The 24438-nt window shown below is 46.1% G+C and overlaps 1 protein-coding gene across 3 annotated transcripts in view; it reads left to right on the top strand.

The window, feature by feature from the left end:
• The first annotated feature begins 14316 nt into the window (after window positions 1–14316).
• Window positions 14317–24438, top strand: part of RNASEH2A (ribonuclease H2 subunit A) — a 91182-nt gene continuing 81060 nt past the window's right edge. The window contains exons 1-2 of one of the 3 annotated variants that reach the window (XM_086959101.1): window positions 14317–14359; window positions 18326–18397. In XM_086959101.1, coding sequence (XP_086815227.1) covers window positions 18331–18397 — 67 coding nt within the window. In that variant the 5' untranslated portion in view covers window positions 14317–14359; window positions 18326–18330. Of the gene's footprint in view, window positions 14574–18325; window positions 18398–24438 lie in introns of all 3 variants that reach the window. The other 2 variants (XM_086959100.1, XR_015309047.1) reach the window with 2 other exon arrangements.

Here is a 24438-nt window from a genome sequence, read left to right as displayed (position 1 = left end):
GGATTCAAGTCGGGTCCTGGAGTATCAGACAAGGGTTCATTGTATGTGGATGATGTACTCAGCTTTCTGTCAGACTGACTTTGTTCGGGCCCACAGGCTCTTCAGAATTTATGGATTCCTGGAGAGTACGCATGCCAGCTCATTAACATAGCCAAATCCCCTCTGAACCCATTAGGGGGTCGGAATTAACCTTTAACCTGGCTGGACGACTTGCAGGTGTACACGACCGGCTTCCAGTTCCTGGGGGTCTATATTACTGAAGACAGCAGGAGGGCCTGCGACGAAACCTTCCAATCCCATCTAACTAGAATGCACAAAGATTTCGACTTTTGGTCCATGCTTCAGCTTTCACATATGGGGAGATCGGCAATCTATAAAAGGGTCAGGCCTTGGATTTTCTTTACCTATAGGAACGGGGAATTGTGACTTTTTTTTAGGAATCAGCGACTGCCCAGTATCCTGCCTATCAATTGTTTAAGACTACTTTTTTTTTTAATTAACATTTTTATTTGCATTTAATTATAACTCAACAATACAATCATGTCATCATCAGTTCGCACACCCTTGTCTCCCACCCCCCACCCTCCCCACCTTACATCTCTGATAAGTTCCATGTCGATCCAACCCAGAGTCCAAAGTACTGTGGTGCGATTGTCTCTTGCTTCTGGACTCTGATGCCTGGGGTGTGGACGCATACACGCTCTTATCTTACTACTATTCATGCCACCCTCAGAGCCCCCCATCCAATCTGTGATAGTGTCTCCATTTGCCCCAGACCTTACGGAACTTCTTCGAGCATCCCCTTGCTTTGTAAGTGGCCCTCTCAGCGGCCATGTATAGGACTAACCCTCACCTCCATTCTTCCAAGCCTGGCGGTTCCGGTGCACCCCAATACTTAGCTATATCCTTTTTGCCACCACTAGTGCCAGAACCAGAAAGATCAGTAGGGGACGTGCTAGGTCTACGTCGTTCTTCATGCCTAGAAGGGCCAGCCTGGGCTCAGGTCGGAGAGAGGTCTCCAACACCTCGCCCAATTCTTCAAAAACTTTACCCCAATAATCTTGAATCTTGCTGCATGCCCATATGATGTGATAGAAGTCCCCTCCCATGTCTCTGCATCTAAGGCACATTGTGTCATCCGTCCTACCCATTTTATGAAGCCGCACTCTGTCGTAGTACGTTCTATGAAGCACGTTAAATTGAATGAGTCGCAGCTGGGACTTAATTGCCACCTCCCTAGGATGCATTAACACCACGTCCCAGTCGATATCCTCCATGTCTCCCACCTCATTCTCCCACGTCCTCCTAAGCTTGCCCAAGTCACCTAGCATATTATTCGTTAAAGTTTTATATGTAAGTGATATCGCTTTTCCCTGTATCTGCTCCTGTAGCAGCCGTCCCTCTAGGGGTGCGTAGTCCGGGAGCTCGCCTGACTGAATCTTTTCTGCTCGCCAGGCATGTCTCAGCTGCGCGTATTCGAAGAGCTGCGTGCGATGCAGTCCAAAATCTGACCTCAGAGCCGCGAATGATTTCAGTTCTCCTTAAGCCACTATGTCTCCCAAGGTGGAGATACCTATATCATCCCACCTCTGGAAGCCTTTTAATTTGTTCAGTTCTGTCAGCCACGTACAGTGCCAGATCGGCGTCTGTCGAGTGGGTTTCTTCCCCCATCCCGTGCGGTTCATCGCCTTATTCCACAGCTGCAGAGTAATTCCCGTAGCAGGGAGAAGCTGCCCCTGCCTGGCACCCCTGTATAGGTAGAACATCAACGGCTTAGGTGACATCCTATGTCTCTCAAGGGCATAAGTGGGGTGATCTGCCTGTGCATGTAGCCAATCGTTAATTGGGACTTTATGTTCCGCCCAGTAGTATGCTTCCAAATTCGGGAGCGAGATCCCTCCGCTATACTGATGTTGCTGAAGGGTGTTCAGTGCCACTCTGGGTTGTTTACCCAGCCAGAGGAAGGACCTAAGCTCCGCATGTATTCTCTCGAACACTTTTTGTGGGAGTGGATAATACTCATTCTACAGGACGTATAAGAATTTGGGTAATGTGATCATCTTGAACATAGCTGCCCGACCCAAGATAGTGAGTGGGAGCTGCCTCCAGCGGGTCATGTCCGCTATGAAATTCAATATTATTCGTTCTAGATTCTGTCTATAGGACTGCTTTCGATCCTGGGTGACATACATTCTGAGGTACTTAAAGCCCTCTACTGTCGTCAACAACATTCCCGGAAGCTCCAGCCACCTTCCCCGCCCCTTAGGGTCATAAAGGATCGATTTATGCCAGTTGATCTGGTAACCTGCGTACTTGCCATAGCGTTCCAGTTCCAAGAACATCTCCGGTATCGTTGTCTCTGGCTGTGTGATGTATAATAGGATGTCATCCGCGTAGAGCGATATTTTCTTTTCTGCGGAATCCATCACTCCCCTTCTGAATCCCCTAATAGCTACATTCTGACGTACCCTGGCTACCAGCACCTCTATCGTGAGCGCAAAAAGGAGGGGGGACAACGGGCAACCCTGTCGGGTCCCCCTCCAGACTTGGAACTCCCGCAACAGAACCCCGTTCACCCTTACCTTGGCTCTAGGTTCTGTGTACAGCAGCTGGACCCACTTCCGATATTTGGGGCCAAAATCGAATTTCTGCAGGACACCCCTCAAGAAATGGCCAATGGACAGCATCGAAGGCTTTCTCTGCATCAAGGGATAGAAACCAATGTGGATCCTCTCTGCCTTGTACCTCTTGCAACCAGTTATGAGTACGTCGGAGATTTAACCTAGTGGCCCTATCCGGAAGGAATCCTGTTTGGTCTAAATGGACTAGATCCGATATCACTGACCTAAGTCGTAGCGCCAGGATCGTCGCCAGTAGTTTCACCTCTATATTCAAGAGGGAGATGGGGCGGTATGACACACAGTCCTCTTACGGTTTCCCCTTCTTATGTATTGGGATTATTATCGCCATGCTCAGATCTGGGGGAAGTCTCCCCTCTTGTAATGCCTCCTCGAATAGTCCCTTCAGATGGCGTGTCAGGAGGTCTGCTGTGCACTTATAAAACTCCTCTGGGAACCCATTTGGGCCCGGAGTTTTACCCGGTCTCAGCCTGGTCAGGGCCCCTGAGATATCGTCTAAAGTGATGTCAGCCTCTAGGCCTTGATGAGCCTCAGGGGACAGGGCCGGTAGTTCTATTTGTTCCATGTGCTGTAGTGCCTCCTCACATGTCCCCAAGTCTCTGGCCCTGTAGAAGAGTTCATAGTGGGCAGCAAATGCCTCTGCAATTTGAGCATCAGACCTAATCAGAAACCCCTCAGGGTCTCGGAGTTGCTCCACCCATCTGGCTGCGCGCTCCTTTTTACTTAGCCACACCATCAATTTGCCCGACTTATCCCCCACATCATATAGGTGGTGTAAGGTAGCTAATGCCTGGGTTTTGGCCTCTCCCGTGGCCAGATTTCGATATTGTTTCTGGAGGTCTGTCAGTCTCCTGAGTGTCCCGGTCTCCTTCGAAGTCTGATATTCCCTCTCTAGGTCTAGAATGGTCACCTCCAGTGTCACTGTTTCAGCGTGGAGCTTTCTCCTCTCCTCCGCTAATCTATTTTGTGCCCTGTCTCACATTACTGTTTTTAGTGCCTCCCAGAATGTCACCTTGGAGTGGACCGTCCCTTCATTTTCTGCAACATATACCTTCATGTCTGCTCTCAGACCCTTCAATTCATTTGCATTTTGTAAATCCCAGGCCATCAGTCTCCAGGATCCTCTGTTCTTATCCCTTCCCATTCCCACCCTTGCTAGTAGTGGGGAGTGATCGGAGATCCCTCTTGCTTTATAGTCCGCTGTGTCGTCTACTGTCAAGTTTTGTCTGTGCATGAAAATGTAGTCCAGTTTCGAGTATACTTTATGCGAGCCCGAGAAAAAGGAATAGGTCTTATGATCGGGGTGTAGCCACCTCCACACATCTGTAAGCCCCATGTTGGCAGTCATTTGGAATAGGGGAGTCCGGGTCCGATCTCTGGACGCCGTTCCCGTCCGGTCCAGCCCTGGGCCCATCACATCATTAAAATCTCCCCCAAGGATCTGTGTGGTGTCAGCTGTGTCTAGGAATATATCTGCCACTTTCTTGAGCTTGTTGGCCTGTAGTTTTGGAGGGGCATACACTGAGAGTATTGTGTACTTGCGCCTATTCCACGTCCCCTTTACCCCCACATAAGTCCCCTGTGGATCCGTCCATGTTTGAGCTGTACAGAACGGTGTGGTCTTTTTTACAATTATAGCCACCCCTCTCGAGCCCGTGGTGTATCCTGCATGTGCCAACACCTTGTACTGACCCCTGGATAGGAAGGCACAGTGTGTCCCCTTAAGGTGGGTTTCCTGCAGCAATGTTATGTCAGGGTTCAGCCTTTTAATGTAAGAATTCACCGACCCTCTCTTGATCTTACTGCCAAGCCTGTTAACATTCCATGTCAGGACACTGAATCCCCTTTGGTCTCTGTAGTGTCTCATGTGATCACCCGACAGTCTGATGTGTGTGTTGCATAATATAGCCGGCTTCCTATGTGGAGGTGTTGTTTGGAGTACTTTAGTGTGCGTCCACCATAACATGATTGTCTCCCCCCTCCCCTCCCCAATTCCACCCCTCCCTCCACCCTACCCATCCCCCAACTGGACTCCTGTCCCTCAACTCCCTCAAACTGGTAACACCCGCAGCTGCCCCCCATGTCCCCCCCCCCCTTCAGTCTCAACTTCCGCAGAACCAAAACTGCTGGCGGAGAGGGTCTGTCGCCCTCCCTTGGATCCCCCCCTCTCAACCTACAGTTGCACTTTACGTAGCGGGTGAGTTTCCCGCCCCATCGCGATCAGCCTGAAATGATAAAGAACATAGCATAGAAAGAAATAACAAACAGTAAGTAATAGGGGTGTTTGTAACTTGCGTGCCCCCTCAACGATGAGCTGTTTTCTCTGGTACCAGTCTTGTCCCTTATCAGGAATGTGAGTCCTGCATCCCATTGCCCAGTTCTTCCACCTGGCCGGGCGTCTCCTGCTCTAGTTCCCGGATTGCAGTCTCTAGGGCAGAGGTCTTCAAACTTTTTTACTCTGAGCTCCCCCTAAGCAAAATGTTTTGAGGTCGGGCCCCCTCCAAAACTTTATGGGAAGGATTGAGGGAGTGGGATGGACATGGCTGCGTGCATGGAGCAGGGCTTATGAGATGATTTCAGGAATACTTTTTCTATAGCTTATGAACCGCACCAAATATGAGACTTATAAACCAGCAAATGCATCAAACAAAAACAGATATCCAAACAAACTACTCCCCATAATTGGGGTGTTGTGAGGCCCTCACACTCTTTGACCCCAATGCAACAATACCTGCTGCACTAATGATAACTGCAGTCCTGAGTAGCAGGCTATCTCCTCTGCCTCTTTTACCTCTCCCCCACCATGATGGATCATCACCTCCATCCTAATGCTTGAAAGGACAATAGGCCCCCATGCCCCTTTTTTTAAAGGTAGACAGTCATACTTGTGATGCAGTGGGCCCCCAAATTCCTGGCCCCCAGTCCTGCTGCATCTGCTTCTTTTTGATAACCATCAGTGGCCACTTACACCCTTGGCATCAGTACCAGCTTCACTAATGAATAACCCTACTTTTTTGAAAAAAAAACTTATATTGTCACCTTCTTTAGGGTATCTCTCTGAAGAAGCGGTCTCTGGCCATTTGTAAACATACAAATGAGTCTGCAAACATGCTCCTTATTCTGGGCCTTCTCTTTGACAATATCTTTGAATCTCGCTCCTTTCCTCTGTCTCCTAGACCATTTCTGTGAGGCCCCAAGGATCGAGAGGATTAGGGCTCTGCATCTGAACGCAACCATGCTGGCCTTCTACCTGCCACCCCATGGACTGGGCTTTCACAAAAAAACTTCAGCTGAATGGTTAATACTGACTTTGAGATGCCTGTGCCTGAAATCGAAGTGTGTGGCTGTAGTGCAGAAAGTTAAAAAAGAAACCGTCCTTCTTACCAGCCATTAATTAATTGAGTCACGTAAAGCCAGGACCACTGGAATTATGAGTTTCTGCAGCAGCAGCTTTTTCCATCTAATTATCAGTTTAGTGCATTTGCTACATGTTCCCGAGCAGTGGAAGGCCCTTTGCAAAGATTGACTGGTAATCTTGTAGTTGCTTTCTGCTGTATTTGGGTGTTAAACTGGTACTAATGAGGTGAAATATTTCCCCTGACAGCATTACCGTGAGTTAAAATGTCAAAATAATGAAGTAATGCTAAACCACACAATGTGCCGCATTGTGCCACATAATTTATCTTTTCTTGCTGCCTAATTTAGTCAAACCTGCTACATAATGTTGTCCTCTTCTGCTGAATAATTCCAGTGGATCTGCTTAAAGCTTTATGGTGGCAAAGATCTATTCTTTTTAAGATGTAATGTAAAGGAGTTATCAGCTGGGATCTGGAGTAGTGGAGACACTTACAAAAATGTCTTCATTAGATACAGTTTGATTACCTATTACTAAAAAGTATATATTTTGTAAGAACTTGTTTTAGCTCAAGCACTGCAGCATTTTGCAGCAGCCTAGCTTAGAGTATGTAAATACTGTTTTAAAATAATGACTTTCATATTCACAGTACTTTCTGCTACAGTCTAGGACCTCATAGCACTATAAACAGGGCCATTGGAATTATGCGACAGGAGAAGTCCAAATTATGCAGCATGGTTGGCTAAATTCTGCAGCAAGCAAAGGCGAATTATGCTGCATATTTTGTGATAGCATTACTGCACAATTTTGCTATTTTTACACCTGTTAACATTGTCCTGGCCTTTATTGGCCCTCATAAGTACCACATTAATACACCCATATAGCAATAAGCAACAGAAAGGTGACTAGTCTACCTTTAGAAAGGGCCTTCCACTGCGAGGTAACATGTGTTGCTGCATTTTTTAATCTGCAAATTATGCTGCAGATCATGGATTATGTGGCAAATGCGGGAAACCCATAACCATGTGCTGTTAGTGCAGGGTGAGCGTGAAAGTGAAGGGTGAGAATGAGCAGTGAGTTGTCTGAAAATGTTGGGGCGGGTGGGGGCCGGGGCGGGTACGGGTATCCTGAAGCCTGATTTCTCCAGGACAAGGTCGGGACGGGCTGCTAGTCTAATATACTTTAAATATTTACACTGAGTTTACCTCACCTGCTCTAAACTATGGCATATAGGTTTGATCACCTCACCACTGTGTCTGTGCGATTTTCTTCACACGTGTGGGGTTGCCCGATCCTTACTCCCTTTTGGGTTGGGGTTCTGGCCTGTCTCTGGGCTGGGTGTTCTGGGATGGCCCCTTTCCAAAGACCCTAAACTTCCACTGATACTCATTTCAGACAGCATTGAGGGCAATAAATACAAAAACGCTCTTCTGTGTATGTGGCTCGTAGTGGCAAGGCGGCACATAGCCAGACCCTGGGAGTTAGTAGAAGCCCCATCCCTTACAGACTGGAAAAAACAGGCCTAGTGGCTGTCCGCAGTAACACAGGAAGCTCTGGGTTGATTGGGCCCACTACCAGGGAATAATACTTGAATCACAAACTAACCAGTTCTTTCCATTGGACAGGGAAGTGAAAACGTATAGAACTTGATGATTGTAGTGTCCTGTGAGCCATCTTCTCGTGTTTCGACATACGCTCTAACAGCCAGATTCATCAAACTAAATCGGCTCGCAAAGGGCCAGATTCTGAGAATCTGGCCCTTTGCGAGCGCTATTTTTGCATTTGGGATGCATCATCCCAAATGCAAAAATCGCAAATCTAGAAATCGCTAAAGTGCGATTAATTGTATTTAAGGAATCTCAATTTGAGATTCCTTAAATGCAATTCATGAACCATTTTAAAATTGCGAAATCGCTATCTGGGGCCGCTATTTACCGCGAAGTCTAACTACGTGGTAAATAGCAAAAACTTAGAAAAATGCACTTTAGTGCATTTTTCTAATTTGTATGTTACACACACACATGTCCTTGGGACATGTGTGTGCGCACCACCAGTGGACTTTACCATTTCAGGGGTGCAACAGGGTGTCCTTTGGACTCCCCATTCATTCCTATCGCCTTTAGGCCCATAGGAATGAATGGGAAAGCCAATCCTTATTTGCGATTAGCAATTAGCGAATCGCAAATAAGGAAGCTGTAGAAATCGCTAAAATGATTGCGATTTCTACATGCATCCCGTTTTTCGAGTCTTTAATAGCGAATCCTTAAAATTCGCTATTAAGGACTTGCAAAACAGGACTTTGATGAATCTGGGGGTATGTATACAGCCACTCCCAGAGGAATACATAGAGCATACCCACCCCACACCCATCCATCACAGGTGACAGTGATCAGGTGACCCTGCAAATAAAAGAGGTTGGGCTCACATGCCCTGGGCCAGTTCCAGTTACCATAACCATGCCTCTGTGTCATTATTTTAGTGGCAAGAGGGCCTAGGGCCCTAGACACTGCAATGACGACTAGAGGGTCTGACCCGCGTTTTGGCCACCTGAAGCTCGGAAGTTCTGCATGGGGGGAGAGTGTAGCCCATACCTAGTGCACCCTCCTGCGACAGCTGCCCGCAGTCATGAGCAGTGACAGGTTACCAGCTGGGCATGAGGTGACCACCATGCAGCAGGCGAGAAAGACATCCGTAATGGGAGGTTAAGCGTCACTGTGAGCACCGAGCTAGAGCCTCGGGTGGACAACTTGCGTGACTCCTGTATTTGCACACCCCCAGTGGGCGAGAAAATTGCACTCACACCTCTGGCCCAAGCACTCGCAAAAGCAGCCCCTGCAGCTCATCAAAACGACAGCGGTTCAGTGACCTGGGAGAGACAAGCTGACTGCTTACACTGAAGGTAGTCCTCCTCTCAGAAGGTGAGCGTGGCGCAGCCTGCCCAAAGCTGCCGGGGCCTGTGAGCGGTGCCTGCAGGGTAAGAGAAGCGGTGACAGCGCCACCTAGAGTCCTCTTGAGGCACCGTGTCCGGCAGAGGCAGTGTAGGGAAATAAATGAAGCGACCTCTACGAAGTGTAACCGCAGAAATAAACAAAAGATAAATGCACACATGCCCACGCTAGCACAGCACAGAGTCCCGCATGCGCATGGGGAGTAACAGCAATGCCTATTTGGGCAGATCGGTGCTGCAGCCCCCAAAGCTCCAGAATGACTGCAGTAGCTGTCTTGGTGCCAGAAGGCTACCAGATTGTAGGACACAGAATATAACCCTGCCTTAGAAGTCAGGATACCCCAATCCAGGGCTAATATTCGTTGATGTTACTGTCCTTAGCTACAAGTAAGAATAGTTCGCACAAATTATTTAAAACCTTTTTGGAAATTTGCTAGGAGTGTTAACATTTTATGAAGGCCAGTACATCAATAATTATTATCAACAACGCTCTACTTTACTACTATATGAAACATTCGATTTGAGTAAGTAAGTCCACAAACAACAAAAACACAGTTTCTCTTTTTTTTCATTTACTTACCTAAGCTATGGATCAGGAAACTTTTTGGGTTACAACGTGTTATACGGGTCAGATTAACTTCCCCAGTTTCTGTGAAGTGAGCAGTCCTTTCAGAGAGACTATTTAACAGGCTCACAAGTTCGCATAAAAAACCATCTTGTCTTAATATGCAACCCAACCACATTAAGCATTCAAAATTTGTCATACGGTACGTAATTCCTCAGGGTGGCCATCCACATCAGCAGACAAATGCCAAGTGACCAATGAAATTGTGATAAGGCACTTTTATGATTTCCTAAACACATTGGCTGCTTGAGATATCCCCCTGCTGTGCTAAAGGTCAATAGAAACGGGTGTGGTCATGATGAGCTCGTCATGAGCACACGAGCAGTGTGCCTCATGACGAGCTGAGCTCGTCATGAGCATGGAAGGGGCTAACGAGCTCCGTGGAGCCCGCCTTTTTACAGTAAAAATAATGTTGGTGATACGGGTGTAAAAAAGAGGTTGGACAGAAGATCGCTATGACATTTGATTAATAATCAAATGCCATGCCGATCTTCTGCCCAACCTCCGTTTTACACTGGTTTTACACTGGTATCGCCAGCATTATTTTAACTGTAAAAAGGTGGGCTCCACGGAGCTCATTAACCTCATGCCCGCTAGCGGAATTCCGCTCGCACGCTGAGATTTTTAAAAACGCACTTTACGTGACGAGCTGGGCTCGTCATCAGCGTGCGAGGAGGCTACCCCATGACGAGCCCAGCTCCTCATCAGCGTGGAAGGGGTTAAAGATATTTAAAAAACGCCTTTTTACGATGGTCACTTTGAACTCGTATCACCAGCATTATTTTTACTGTAAAAAGGTTGGCTCCACAGAGCTCGTTAAAGAAATCAAAAAAGCACCGTATCACAATTTCATTGGTCACTTTGAACTTGGCTTATAATATTATAAGCCAAGTCTAACCATATTCCTTCCCCTTTCCATTTTCTCTGAGGGCTCTCTACTTTCAGGGGCTGTCAAACAGTCTGTTAGAAACAGGTAGCGTGTTACAGAGCGGGCGGGCCAAATTCCGGAGGAAATGTGTAAAGCGTCCACGCAGCACTCACAGGAGACACGCCAGGCACACTACAAAAAGAGACCACACCATGTTAGGTGAAAAACAGTATGTGTATTGTAAAATAAACACATCAGAAGGGAATCACAGGTGCAGACAAACTGTGCCAGCCTGCACTGGGTAATAATTCACAGAATTGTCATGACCGGGACTGTGAGAAATGTAAATTAAATGTAAATTGATACTTGTATAGCGCACTACTCACCCGCAAGGGTCTCAAGGCGCTTGTACGAATACCGCTGTGGAACCCATCCTGGCTTTACCTGTGAGGCGTCCACTCCTGGGCACCCCCAAGGTGGAGGCCAGGCATCCTTAGCGTTGTGGGGGCCGTTGTGGAGATTAACCAAGCTATTTCCCAGAGTTGCAGAGTGGGACTCCATGATTGGAATAGGCACCGAGGCGAGAATTATCAGGTCCGTGGAATTTTGAGCCCAAGACCTGCCGAGGCGGGGAATTGAACCCTGGTCCCGGGCCAGACCTCTGCATCAGGGTCTGCCGCTCTAACCATTGATCCACACTTCTCCACAAGACTGAGCCACACTTCTCCACAAGACTGAGAGACTGCAATGGAAGAAGAAAATCAGTCCTATGACAGGATGTGACCTGGGAGGTCTCTGTGAAGAGAACACCACAGCCTGGTCAGAAGAGCTGAGGTGAAGAGAGTGGCAAGAGGTCACATTGCCACGTCACAAAGAAAATTAAAGAGGAGAAAAGAGTGGCATGATGCCACGTCACAAGAAACAGTGATGAGCAGAAGAGCGTGTTATAATGCCACAGTACCACATCGCAAAGAAAATGAAAGAAGAGAGAAAAGTGTATGATTAGACCCATCACACAGAGTACTTACAGTCATCAGTGAGTGTCGTTGTTAAGTGCATCACTAGAACCACGTAAGGAGCACTGTACATCTAGAGTGGAGCCCGATGCCTTCGAAACACCCGGAGAGTAACAAGGCATCCCTGGCTCTGTTAGAGGCTGGCCACTCAGAAACCATCTGTTAGACTCTTTATACCTGAGACCTCCTGAAGAGAGCATACTTGACCATTGTACCGTCCACCCATGGGGTTGCTCGAGTGACTTGGACGTGGCCCTGCTGGGAGTTCCGCTCGACCCCTTGTCATGGCCTAAGTGAGGCCCCACACAGCCCATAAAGTCCTGTGGCAATGCAGGGGCAATGGCCTTGGGGGAATTCAGGTGTGAGGGAATCCCGGCACAGGGCCGGCCTTAGGCATGTGCAAGCTGTGCACCTGCACAGGGCCACCAAACCCCAGGGGCCCCCACGCCAATATATATCCTTAATATAATAATCCTCTGAGGATGGATACATATTTGTGTGGCGGCCCCTGGCAGGGATTTGGTGACCTCTGGCTCTGTTCCACTTCCAAACAACCTGACCCCCACCCTCTTCACTGGCCTCCGCGCTCCGCCCCGACCCCCTCTTCCAGGGCCCCCTACCTACGCTTCCTGCCCAGGGCCACCATGAACCTAGAGCCGCCCCTGCCCGGCAAGAGAGATGCGTCTGCAGCTGCTCCACAACAGGCCTCGGGAGAGACTGAGGTCACAGAGGGAGATTGGTAGTCCAAAGACTAACTGGAAGATTCCTAGTGTACCCGAGTCCTGACTGCAAGAGCACACAGACCCAGATACAACAACCCTTTGTGGCTAAACGAGTGACTTGTAGTCCTGTTGGCGGTTCCTCAACGACCCCTTTGCATGGCCTATGAGAGGCCCCATAGAGCCTACACAGTCCTGTGGCAGCTCAGTGAAAAGGACTTCATGGAAATTCCCATTTGAGAGAGTCCTGGAACGATAGAGAAGTCTGAAGCTGCCCCATCAACGGGTATCGGGCAGCATCAAGGCCTTCGAGACTCCCATCCATCGCAATGTCGTCCTCTGTCTTTGAGGGTTTGCCATCCATGGATCTAGGGCGCCTTCAAAGAGTTCTCTGCAGTGGACTCCTCCTCTACCACTCCTGATGCATTCCTCAGTTTGAACTGTTTTAAATTCATTCAAAAACATGAACGCAGTCGGAATCAAACAACGTTGCACAGAGAGACTGTGACCCCACAGACAGAGGAGTGAGAGAAGCTTAGACTTCATCCACATCGCACTTGTGCCCAGAGTCATCTGGCAGTGGTTTAACGAAACTCGAGAGACCTCCCCTGCAAAGTGCATGGAGGGGGCCCCCCACGCTCAGGACGCAGTCAGAGGTTCTCACCTGCCACCCTTGCACAGTTCCTGAGGGGACTCCCTGGATCTCAGGGCCCCCCCCGCACTGTGGGAGTTTAGGGGGCCCCCTCACCGCTGGAGGTGCGGGGGCTTTTGTTACGCCACTGTCATCTGTTGAAACCAAGGGTGCGTGCTGTGAAGTCAGGTGCGACCAGCTGCACCTATTTGCTGATCCTGTATGATCCAGAAGAGACTCAGTGGTGCTTTGTTTTGTTGTTTCTTCTTTCCCACAGTTGGACTTGTTTGTTTCCTTTCAATAAAGTTTAGGAGGGATGTAGCATCATGTGAGACACGCTCTAGTGTTCCGACATATGCCCTGTGTATCCAGCCACATCCCGTGGGCTGCTTCCATACCCATCCATCAGGGTTGGATTGGGATTGAAAATCGGCCCGGGCACGCCAAAACAAAAATCGGCCCATATTTGCATAATCACTCCTCAAATCACTGCTTTAGCGTAATCTTATTAAAAAAAACTTTAGGAGGGGGGGTAAAAAAATGCATGCGTTAGTTTACACTGGTGAAACAAGTGAGGCCACTTCTACTCAGGCCCCCTGCCCCGCTCAGTATGTGCACACATTAATGGGCCGGCCAGCAAGAGAAAGAAAGTGACACCTCTGCTTGTTGCTAAAGGGAGGTAATGATCGCCCATTTGCCTCTAGAAAGGCAACTCAGACACCCACTGGGTCGCTGGCTGAGCTTGTATTCGAACAATAGACACAGCGCCCAAATGGCCCCCCTGACTGCTAAATAAAAAGCAGCCCACAGCAGAACTCGGACACTGGCCCCTCGGGCATTGCCCGAATGCCCGTGTTACCAATCCGACGCTGCCATCCATCACATGTGTCACCAAACAGGTGACCCCTGCAAATAAAAGGGTCTGTGCGAATGTGCCCTGGGCCAGATCCAGTCACCATAACCATGCCTCTGTGTCGTTATTCTAGTGGCATGAAAGCCTAGGGTCTAAGACACTCAATGATGAGGGCCAGCAAGCACACAAGCAAAAGGGGGGTGCGGGAACCAGGCGTCCATCAATCCGCAAAAGAGTGGGGCTGGTGCGATACTTAAGGAAGCTATTTTTTTTTTGCCTTGTAACGAAGGAAGTATTTAGGGAAAGCATGGACATGAAACTGTACTGTGTTTATTTTTCTGGACAGTGCTTTATCCATGTCATAAAGTTTTAAATTCCAATAACAATGTTATATTTAAAAAGTACATATTAAAGAGAACGGTGAAACTTAATTTTATATGTAAGAATAAGGTAACTTAAAACTTAGGAGTGGATTTCATACTTTATTGTAAGTCGACGTTTAGAGTTGGTCTGTACAGCAGAATGGCGACCACCGCGTGCATATTCTACGAGATACGTTAGCATTCTAGCTCTTTTTTCAGACGTCGTACGGGAGACATATGCGGTCTGGCCAATGCCCGCATTTTCAATTCAGTTGTACGCTAACATTCCAGTACCAAAATGTCCGCCGTGCACAATGACAGAAAAAAAAGAGATTCGAGCTGAGGCGAGGAGCGTTCTACTTCCTCGAGCGTGCGCAGTTCTTGCATCCTTCTCCGTCCTAAGCGCGGGAGTTTGACTGTGTGTCTGCATTATGGATTTGAGCGAGTTTGAGAAAGACAACAGCTGCAGCAGCAGGCTCAGCTCTGCTGTGCCTCCTTTGTGTGTCAGCGAGCCGTGTTGCCTGGGAATAGATGAAGCGGGTCGGGGCCCAGTCCTGGGTGAGCGGTTGGTCTTTGGAAATGGATTACGGGATTTATGTTAGGAGGGGGTGACAGACTGGCGGGATGTGCGAGTCCTCTTGAAGTGGGTGGGTTACGTGGGATGAGCGGCTGGCTCTTAGAACCGAGCAGTGTTGCCATCCGTGCACCCAATATGTTATAATTGCTGCACAAAAACGGAGACAATATGGAAGTTTTGGCAGTGCATTACTGGTACCGTTACATAGAATTTGTTTTCACAGATTAGTGTTTTCACGTGCATTAGTCGAACTGGTGACATTGAAGTGAATCAGGACTTTGACTCTTCGAATGCGCTGCGTTATTGCACGAAATCTTATGGTTGGAAACTGTAGTAAGTTAATCAGAAGCCTTCAGTAGTATAAATTATCTTGTTTATTGAAGATAGGTTATCCAGGTAGAAATGTGTGGCTCTCCCTCTGGCTGGTCCGCAATCAACTGCCAGAGAGTAGAACGGTCAGCCTTCAAGGAATGTAGAATGCACTAGGCACAGTGCTCTACAATCCATAGCTGACATACAAGATTACAACATATCCTCATTATTTATTTAAACAAAGACACAAAATAATATAGTAAAACAATGTTAGGGCAAAGTCAATATCATGTGAGAAAATAAAGATACAAGAACATCCAAAAATAAATACATAGAAATAAATAGGAGTTGCAGAAGTCTAAACTTCAACTAAAGATGAAGGAAAACACTAAATAACCTACCTACACAAATAAGTGTATTGCTAAGTAAGCATGGTCAGTTATTTACATATGTAATCTTTTAGGTAACCAGGAGGATAACGATTCCTGTAAAGTCTTACCTCCCGGGTAGGTTGACTCACCGCAAGAGAATCTACAGAAACAGAAGCAGGAACAGGGGCAATTGCTGACATACAAGATAACAACAGAAACTAAGTGCTATATTACGTAAACAGGCGCACGGTTCAATCTATAATCGACCTTGCATACTGGAAGTATACTGCTAGCTAGGAAACGTACCGTTCTTCCTTTATATTCACTAGTACGTGCTTTGGAGTGCTTGTTTTGGGATAGCCCATTGCCTGGTTATTCTCAAGTTCACAGTGTGCAGACCAGCTTGTTTTATAGGTAGCGTATCTGTAGGCTGGTGGTCGTGGCCCATGAGCCACTTGGCTCATGTTCTTGGGCTCCAGTATCCCTAAATGACCTGGGTCTGGGTGTACCGTTCAACAGGCACAGAACAGATTGTACTTATGTGCACTGTTGGAACAGGCCAAAGGAACCTATCATTGGTTCGTGAGCTGGAGCACCAGTGGTTTAAATGGAAAAAAATAAGTGCAGGTACTCACCAAAAGGAGCAGTGGGTGGAGTTGGGGGCGGTGCTAAGGTGGGACAAGGGGCGGAGCTAGCTCTTTGACTTTGCGAAGGTTGTATGCACAAAATCTGCATGCATTGTTAGAATGTCGGATCCATCTGTCCATTAGTTATCTTACTAATAATTATATATATGGCACTTACTTATAAGTGTTTATTACTACCCAAAGTAGGCTTTTTTTTAGCATCCTTAAAATAAGAAAAGATTGAGGAAATAACAGCGAGGTTCTAAATATATGCCTTCTTGTTTGCAGGCAGGTCTTGATGCAGGGTCATAACTCACTAAGCTATTTTACCAGGATCTTAACTTTTGACCTGTAGGTAACACAAGGCTCTATGCAACAAAAACTGTAATGTTTTGATTTGTTCTGCATTCCGTCCATTAATTGTGTGTATTTTGCTCAGTTTGTACAGCACACACTATTGGTGGTAGATATTTGTCAAGATAACTATAAAGGAAATGTGATGTATGCTGTGAAGAAAGGCATAGCAAGATACTGTAAGGTGACCAGTAGAAGCTCCATAGTTTCTTTTGTGAGTTCGGATGCGTTTGGTATGTGTTTAATTGTATGTGTGCATGTTGTATGTGTGTGTCTACCGATGGAATGTGTATGATGTGTGTCCGTGCTTGTGGTTTTCACAAGTGTTTGGGCATGAATTTTTGGTGCATGTACATCTGTGCAGTATGTACTCATCCATGTCTGTGCATTATGGTTTGTGTGCATGTATCTGTTAATGTGTTGTGTGCGTTTGCCTACGGTGCTTGTCTATTTGTGGAGTGTGTGTTTTATTTGGGCAACAGTGAAATCAAGCATTTCATGAACATTTGTTTAAAAAAAAGTTAGTAAAATTGAAGGGTATCGAAGAGTGTGTTCTTACGAATGAGCTGCGTTCATTCCTGTGACTCATTCTGAAACAGCAGCCAGAGTTCAGTGCCTTCCTCCAGCTTGTTTTCTCAACCACATACACAAACACTTGGCACTTATCCATTCTTAAGAAACACGTTTCAAAACAAGATAGAGTTTTATGAAATATAGACCAAATTGTATTGGCAGGCAAAGTGCTTAATAAGTGCTGAAGAACGGTGCCCCACCCACCATACACCCAGGGCAGGCCAGTGAGGCCTGTAGTCGGAAGGGGTCCGAGGCCGACCGGGGCAGGCCAGCTGGCGCCTGTCCCCAGGTGCGCTTAATGGGCTGCCGTTAGTTAACACTCATTGGACATCACTCTCACAGCCATAAACCCACTTTTAAATCTGTTCTGTTCAGTGCGTCCCGCCGCCACCCATTAGATTTTACAGCTCCCTCTCGGCCCCACTGTGAAAGAACAATGGATCCGATAAGCACTCTTCAGACCCACTCCCTCCCCGCTCTGAAGACTTCCAAAGGTGACTAGCCCTCCCGTGATTAATTCCCTGCAGTGCTTGTTAAAGGAGCTGCAGATTTAGTGGAGGTGATAAAGGAAGCGCTGCCTGGGCTGAAGTCGGGTTCCATGATACCGGTACTCTCTTCATTTTTAGGAAAAGTGCCGGTACTCAAGGGGAGAAAAGGAAAAAGTGCCGGTACTCCGTACCGGTGAGTACCGGCCTATTTAAAGCACTGACCATGCAGTCCTTACAACTGGCCTTAGGGGGTTTCTAATAAACTATTTTCTGTGGCCATTTGAGGCCCCTTATCCCAGTCTCGACAGTGCCACGTGCTTTTCTCACAACTCTGAAGGGAAGGGTTGCAGTGAATATAGTGACAGGCCCTGGATGCTCTCGCACGGCAGTTGGTACAGGACTGAAGTGCTGCAAAGCTTTTATTGTCATGGGTCCCCTCAACTCTCAATTGATTTGGGTCTGCCATTGGTACAGGTCCATGGGCCTCATCAGAAAGGCAATGAGGCACCCCTGTACCAATTTGTTTGTCTGAATGCCCCCATACATTTATTGTTCCAGGCCTCACATCCAGATATTGGCGGATGCTGTGGGATGTGACATGCTTATGTTGCCACAGGCTTGGATGCCCCAAACTCCCAATTCACATACTAGCATGCTTCCATGTATTGGCTAAACTGAGTGAGAGTTATTTGATTGGTGGGAATCCCCATACCCTAATGTTTTAAGTAGCACAGCTAGTTTCACGTTTTGGTTGCCTACCATTGTATGATTCAAGGATATTTCTTTTTACTGAATGCGTTGTTTGGTTACTCCATAGGCTGCTTTATTTAACACACTGTGCTGGCGTCTATCAATCATTATGCAAGGTGAATTTCTTGGAGGTATTATGTTCTAACATGTGACTTGTTTCCGTTGATGGCTGCACACTCTCTTTATGTCCTGTATCCGAACCATTTCACTATCTAGCACCAGTTCAGCCTGTTTAGTGCTTGCTTCTGTATCTCCACAGGCCCTATGGTGTACGGCATATGTTACTGCCCGGTGTCCAAGAAGCAGGACTTGGTGGATCTGAAGGTCGCAGGTAAGCCATACAATCAAGAGCTATGCTCTCCACACTATATTGCTCCTATATTGTTTGTGTGAATTTAGGAGGTACCAGCAAACTGAAATAATCTGTGCAGGCAGTGGTGGGGTCTGTAGCCTTCTGAATTGACTTTTGCCCAGCATTCACCACCCAAATCTCAGCTATTTCTTCTTGTTCTCTGTTGATACAGCAAAAAAGGGTGTTGGACGCAAGTTGTAGGTTTTTATAGAAATGCTATTACTGAGAAACCTTGGCAAGTGTTCTGGTGGCATAAAATAGCAACAGTTTGAGCTTTGCCTAATTGCACTGCTGTGCTGAAGCTGTGCCTGCAGAGACATCATGATGGCCTGCAAGCTGGGCCTGGGTGGGGGGAAGAACTTGTCTCACTTGTTGCTATGTTGACCCCGTCCTGGGCGGCGCAGTCCTTGATTTGATACATTGTATGTATCTATTGCTGGCCTGGAAGCTACACAATTCAGTACGTCGCGCGCACAGCATGGCTCGGCATGATTGGACAGTGCCTAACTACACGTACTGCAGCTAGCAGCAAATATGTGTAAGTGCCAGTGTGCGCCTGCTGCACCCTACCCTAGCTGAGGACTTGGTGCTTGGTGCGGTATGTGTACCACTGAGTTTGGGGCCGCCGACCGGGTCCTAGGACTGTCAATCTGGTAGCGCAAAAGCGGCATTAGTAGTGATGGCCCTGGCAAAAATTATTTGCCAGCCCATTGCAACAGTAAAAGCTGCGCTGATGCGGCTCGGAGTCAAGTAGGATTTGTGAGTACTGAGTATCAAGACTCTAGAGTGACTGTCTAGAATCAATGTAAGTTCGAAACTGAGCTGTGAGTTACTTGCTTCACTTAATTGTCACTTTCTAAGTCTGACGATCGGACCTTAGGCGGGCTGCGGGGCAGCTGACGTTGAGTGAGACTGAGTGAGTTGTAACATCGACTCGACTAGAGTCTCGACTCACCGACTCCCCTTGTGGTGGTACCGATCGTTGTGACTCGTGAGCTGCGGGCCCTGGGAAAAACCTCTACTGGAAACAACAGGTAAAGTAAGATAGGATTATCAGGTTTGGTGTTGACACAAGATTTTCAAATGCCCTGCAAAACTTCAGAAATGATAGTTAAAGAGCACACATTTCAAGTTCAACCCTTCTAGCCGTCTAGCCATTGTTTAGGTAATCTGAATAACACATAAATTGCCATTGTTTTGTGTCGAACACAGCATCCAATCAGCCACAGCATGCTCATGGTCAGTGATTGTTGGTAAACTGGCCAAGACATTGTCTGTTTTGTACACCACCAAGGATGGAATGGCTGTACCGGGCATCAGATCACGGATGGGCGTTTCCCCGGGTGGCTGGAAGGGTGGGGGACAGGGTTTGTTAGTGGGGCCGGTTTTGTAGCAGTGCAGCAGTTTTAAAAACACTGCAATGTTTCTTGTATATTCAGCAGTTTTCGGGCAACAATAAAAGTGTCAAGTTAACCAAGGTGATTTATTAATGTACCTTCTTGAGAGAGAGGGCAGTTTTGTCTAGTGTCAGTTTTCACTTATCAATGGCACTACAGAGGGTTAATGTGCCTGCTGCAAAGAACGTGTACTGTGCATATCAATGCACAGTATTTTATGTGGCTAGCTCAGTGGGTTACTACTTTTGTCACAGAGATTCTCTTTTTACTGTGCAGTTCATAAGTAGACTTTCCTGTTTTCAGTTTCTACTTTTGGTAAATTCTGGTGGTTTTTTTCAGTGTTTTCAAGTGATTTCAATACCTTAAAAAACAGTTATTAGTGGTTACACATTTTTGCGCCACTAAAAACAAAGTATTTTTCCGGTGTTTATGGAACATCTTGCTTTTATTATTGCTTCCTTTCTGCACTGATAGAACATGGTATATAGACAGTGTATATGAGGTCCAAATAGACTTATGCAAATTAAGCTTTTGTAGTACACCATACAATATTCTTCAGTGAGTCTTCGGTCATGTGCGCTTGCTCTTTCCTTCCAATATAACCTTCTGTGAAAAGGCCCCCTCAACATTAGCACTTGAGGCGGGCAACACCAAAACAGCCAGTATACAGATTGTTAACTCGGACCACTGTCATAGCTTTCCATGCCAATACTGGTGCACTTGAAGATTGCGATTCTCAGGCCAGGTTCTGCAACATTTGCATTGAGCTGGGCTCTTATGCCCTCAGAGTTATTGAAGCAGCACTTTTGAAACCACAGAGGAAATTACCCTTAACTGAAGGCATCTAGAACTTGTACAGAGTACCACAGTGAGGTTTCATTGCCTTTAAATGCCATTGGTGGTGAAGGTACATTTCTATGCATCATTGCAAGCCATTTTTCATACATTGTCAAATAAACGTTCCTGAATTGTTCTCCAACATTGCTTTGCTTCTCAAGTGGCAAGCACTCTAACATGGAACATGTTGCAGTGCCAAAGTCACTAAAGGTGTCGCCCAGCCTACTCTCAAGGAGATGTTTCACATCTACACCAATTATGCTGAAGAGTTGGCAGACAAGTGTTTTTTCAGACTCTAGTTTTTTATTATATCCACTACAGCAGTTATGGTTTCCTGTAAAAATCTAATAATGCAGTAGAGTGCTTTTTTCACATCACTATCTTTATGCGACCAAAGATCCTCACATCTCTTGCCTTTTGGCATAATCACTCAGTAACAATTCTGTAAATGGTTGCCACATGGATAATATAGCATTCATAGCCCCTTGGACTGAGAACCATCAGCTAAGGGACACAGTTGGGATGACTCTTTGCTGTCACACAAAGCACAAAATTATAAATATTTGCTTTTTAGTTCCTGTGCATAAGAAAATAGTGCACCAGAAAGGACTAAAAAGTCAATAGCATCCCTCATTAACTCTGAAGATTGTAAAGATGCTTTCAGCATACCATGTAACAAGTGGCAAGGATCTTCTACAAGGAATCCCTTCAGCTCGGATATCAATTTTGATAGATCATCACACAACTTTTTCATATATGTAGCTGAATCACTGCAAATACAAACAATATCACTCGAAACTGTGTTGAACTTGGAAAGAACCTTTTTTGCAGAGCATTCAAAGGGATACTGTTTTCCATGTTTTCCAAAAGTCTGGTACACAACGAGAGGTACAAAGTTCCCCAGCAAGATGGAAAGGGTAAGGAATAGGGGAACCTAGCGTAAACAAAATAGAGGGAGAAGAGAAAGGGGAAAGGGGAATCCCCTTTTCGGAGCTAAAACCCTCACATACCCAGCAAGCTAGGTGTCATGCTTCATCATATGGGTTTTGCTCCTCGTCAGACTGGCGCTGCAATGTCTGACGGGCACCCACAAAGGGGCTCTTTATCGGAGATCTTTTGTTCCTGCCATTTGTTGCATGTGGGTATGAGGGTTTTAATAAAAAATGTGGTGGTGTAGTCGTGAGTAGAGTGTGGAGCTTAAAAAAGGTTAGGTAATCCACTGAGTACTTTAATATTGTGGTTAACTACCTTGTTTAAAAATTAAGTGGGGGAGAGATACGCACTGGTACTATGGTCCAGTAGTGTATCCGCTACCCTAAGGACGACATGTTTCATTCATATGTTGCAATTCGTCAGGACCTAGATGGTGAAAAAACTGTACTACACACAGAGGATAGAGCTATACAACCTTATTTTGGAAGTCAGTACGTGCGCAGGCCAATCGGTCATGCCCTCTATGGTTCCACCCTAATGTAGTCCCTAGGGGTGCCTCATGGAAATGGCACCTTGAAGTAGGTACCTGTCCGATGAGCAGACTCAGCCTGCTAGACCTACCCCCACGAAGTCGGGTCAGGACAAGGAGCACATAGTTCCGAAAAGGGGATTCCCCTTTCCCCTGCCTCCTCTCCCTCTATTTTGTTTACGCTAGGTTCCCCTATTCCTTACCCTTTCCATCTTGCTGGGGAACTTTGTACCTCTCGTTGTGTAATAGTTCGTCTGGGCTTGTACACTGGACCCCGTTGAAAAAGCCCCATAGGGTTCCCCTATTTGTTGATATTCCAAGTCTGGTGTCATGTTTTCACCACAATCCCAGATGCTTGGTGGTAGCACTCTTTATACATATACTTGTCACCATACCTTGCATTGAAGGTTTAAAGCCTGATGTGTTGGCAATTCACCTACTATCAATACTGACCCACAAGAAACTGTGGGCTGATGTATTAAGGGTTTTTACCCATTCTCTGTGGGTAAATGTGATGACCCATATTAGGAAAGACCAGCCATTTTACTTATCAGTGAAAGAATCAAACGCAGCCAAAATGTATTTATTGATATTTCCTGGTTCTCTACAGTTTATAAAATATTTAAACAAGACCTAAAACATGCTTTTAAACCCTGAATTTTTAGACCAAATCCCACAAAACTGAAAAAAGCAAAAGTAAGAAGAAACAATATTTTAGTGGCATCCCTAAACAACAAAACTCAATCAGAAGAATATAAGCTCGGTCTTTCTTACTGCTAGCGTGTATAACCAAGTTACATTGTATTGGCCCCTTCAGGAAGAAAAATAAGGACTCATTCACTCTATTTCTCCTTTCTTTGAATGGCATTTAGTCTGTGCAGGTGTTTTTTCAGTGTTTATATGTTTTCACTGGTGAGCTATTTCTCTTTCAGTGGGGTTTTATCAGTTATTATAGGTTTAAACCTAAAACCCCACAGCCTATTCATAAGTTACATTTGTAATCCAGCACAGTGAGCTATGAACTGCCATCTAAGAGCTGTCTGCAAGCTGACTGGTACAGGTTAGAACATTTTTTTTTCCGCCCCAGTCTTTCTATCTTGATGTTGCTAAGAAAGGTTTGTTTGGGTAGAAATACATTCTTATTATTAAAGTCAACCCTAACCACTGTGTTTTTGTTCTGTATCCTGAGTTTGTGCTTCTCTAGACCAATCACTCTCAAAGTGCCTACCAGTATGGATGACATGTGAATCCTATACCTGGTAGTATCATTTGCCTTATGTAACATTTTCTATACACTGGTTCACACACATATGATTCATTGATTCTGTATGTGTGGACAATAGATTTTAAAAATGTGTAAAGTTTTGTTTTAGGAGCAGTGGTTAATGGAGTCATTTTTAGATGTGGACTGCAACATCTGCATTCGTAAAGCAAGCTTTCCTGCCTTTCGGCATTCTGTCTGTTAGATAAGACGTTTGTTGCTGGTAAAGTATGTTCCACACAAGATTTCCTATAAGGCACACTGTTATTCAGCCTTTAATTTTGATCTGCTTTTGAGGCACCATGTTTGTTAAAGAGACTTGGCGTGGCTGGACAGCACATAGAAAGGAGGTGGGGCAGTGTCTGACAAAGGTAGTTTATTGAAAACAGACTGAATAAAGTTTAATATCATGCATGTCGAATGAATGCTTGATGATGCATAAAGTGCGATAATGTATGAGATGCATGAACCCTAGCTGGGTGATGCTCAATAAATTAACTCTGGAATGTTATGTGGGTGCATGTTGACAGCTTGCTAAATACTAGAGTGGAATGTTGTAGTTTCACTGAAAAGGAATGTGTATCATACAATGAAAGGGTGTACACTATTTCTGAATAAAGTTGTATGTTCTAGTATTAATGGTTTAACACCTCCCAGAGTATAAAAAAGCTTTACTCTGCCTTATGTTGGTTGTATTTTCCATGCTTAGGCTAGGATTAATTTTGTGGTCTGTATTGGATCAAAACAGGTCCTCGAAGGCACTAAGGATGCACTGCATCAATAAATAAGAAATGTACAAGTATGTATTTTTCCACAGGGCCCTGTTGACCCCGCCCCCCACCCACCCAAAGTCCAGGGCAGAGGTAGCCCACACTTGTACGGGTATTGAGTTCCTCAGAATGGCTAGAGGAGGTAGGGCATTGAGACTTACAGGTTGGCCTGCTTTTTTGGTTTTACTGTAAAGTCCTGTAAGTAGAACAGCAGTAGAACAGACTACAGGTATACATTGGGAATGCTAGAGGGCCACCCGTTTCACTTTAGCATGCACAGTGAGTGTACATAT

The sequence above is a fragment of the Lissotriton vulgaris genome, chromosome 1_1 (genome assembly GCF_964263255.1).
Source record: "Lissotriton vulgaris chromosome 1_1, aLisVul1.2, whole genome shotgun sequence".
Lineage (NCBI taxonomy): Eukaryota > Metazoa > Chordata > Amphibia > Caudata > Salamandridae > Lissotriton > Lissotriton vulgaris.
The sequence above is the reverse complement of the archived record's forward strand: the minus strand, read 5'-3'. Positions and strand labels throughout refer to the sequence as shown.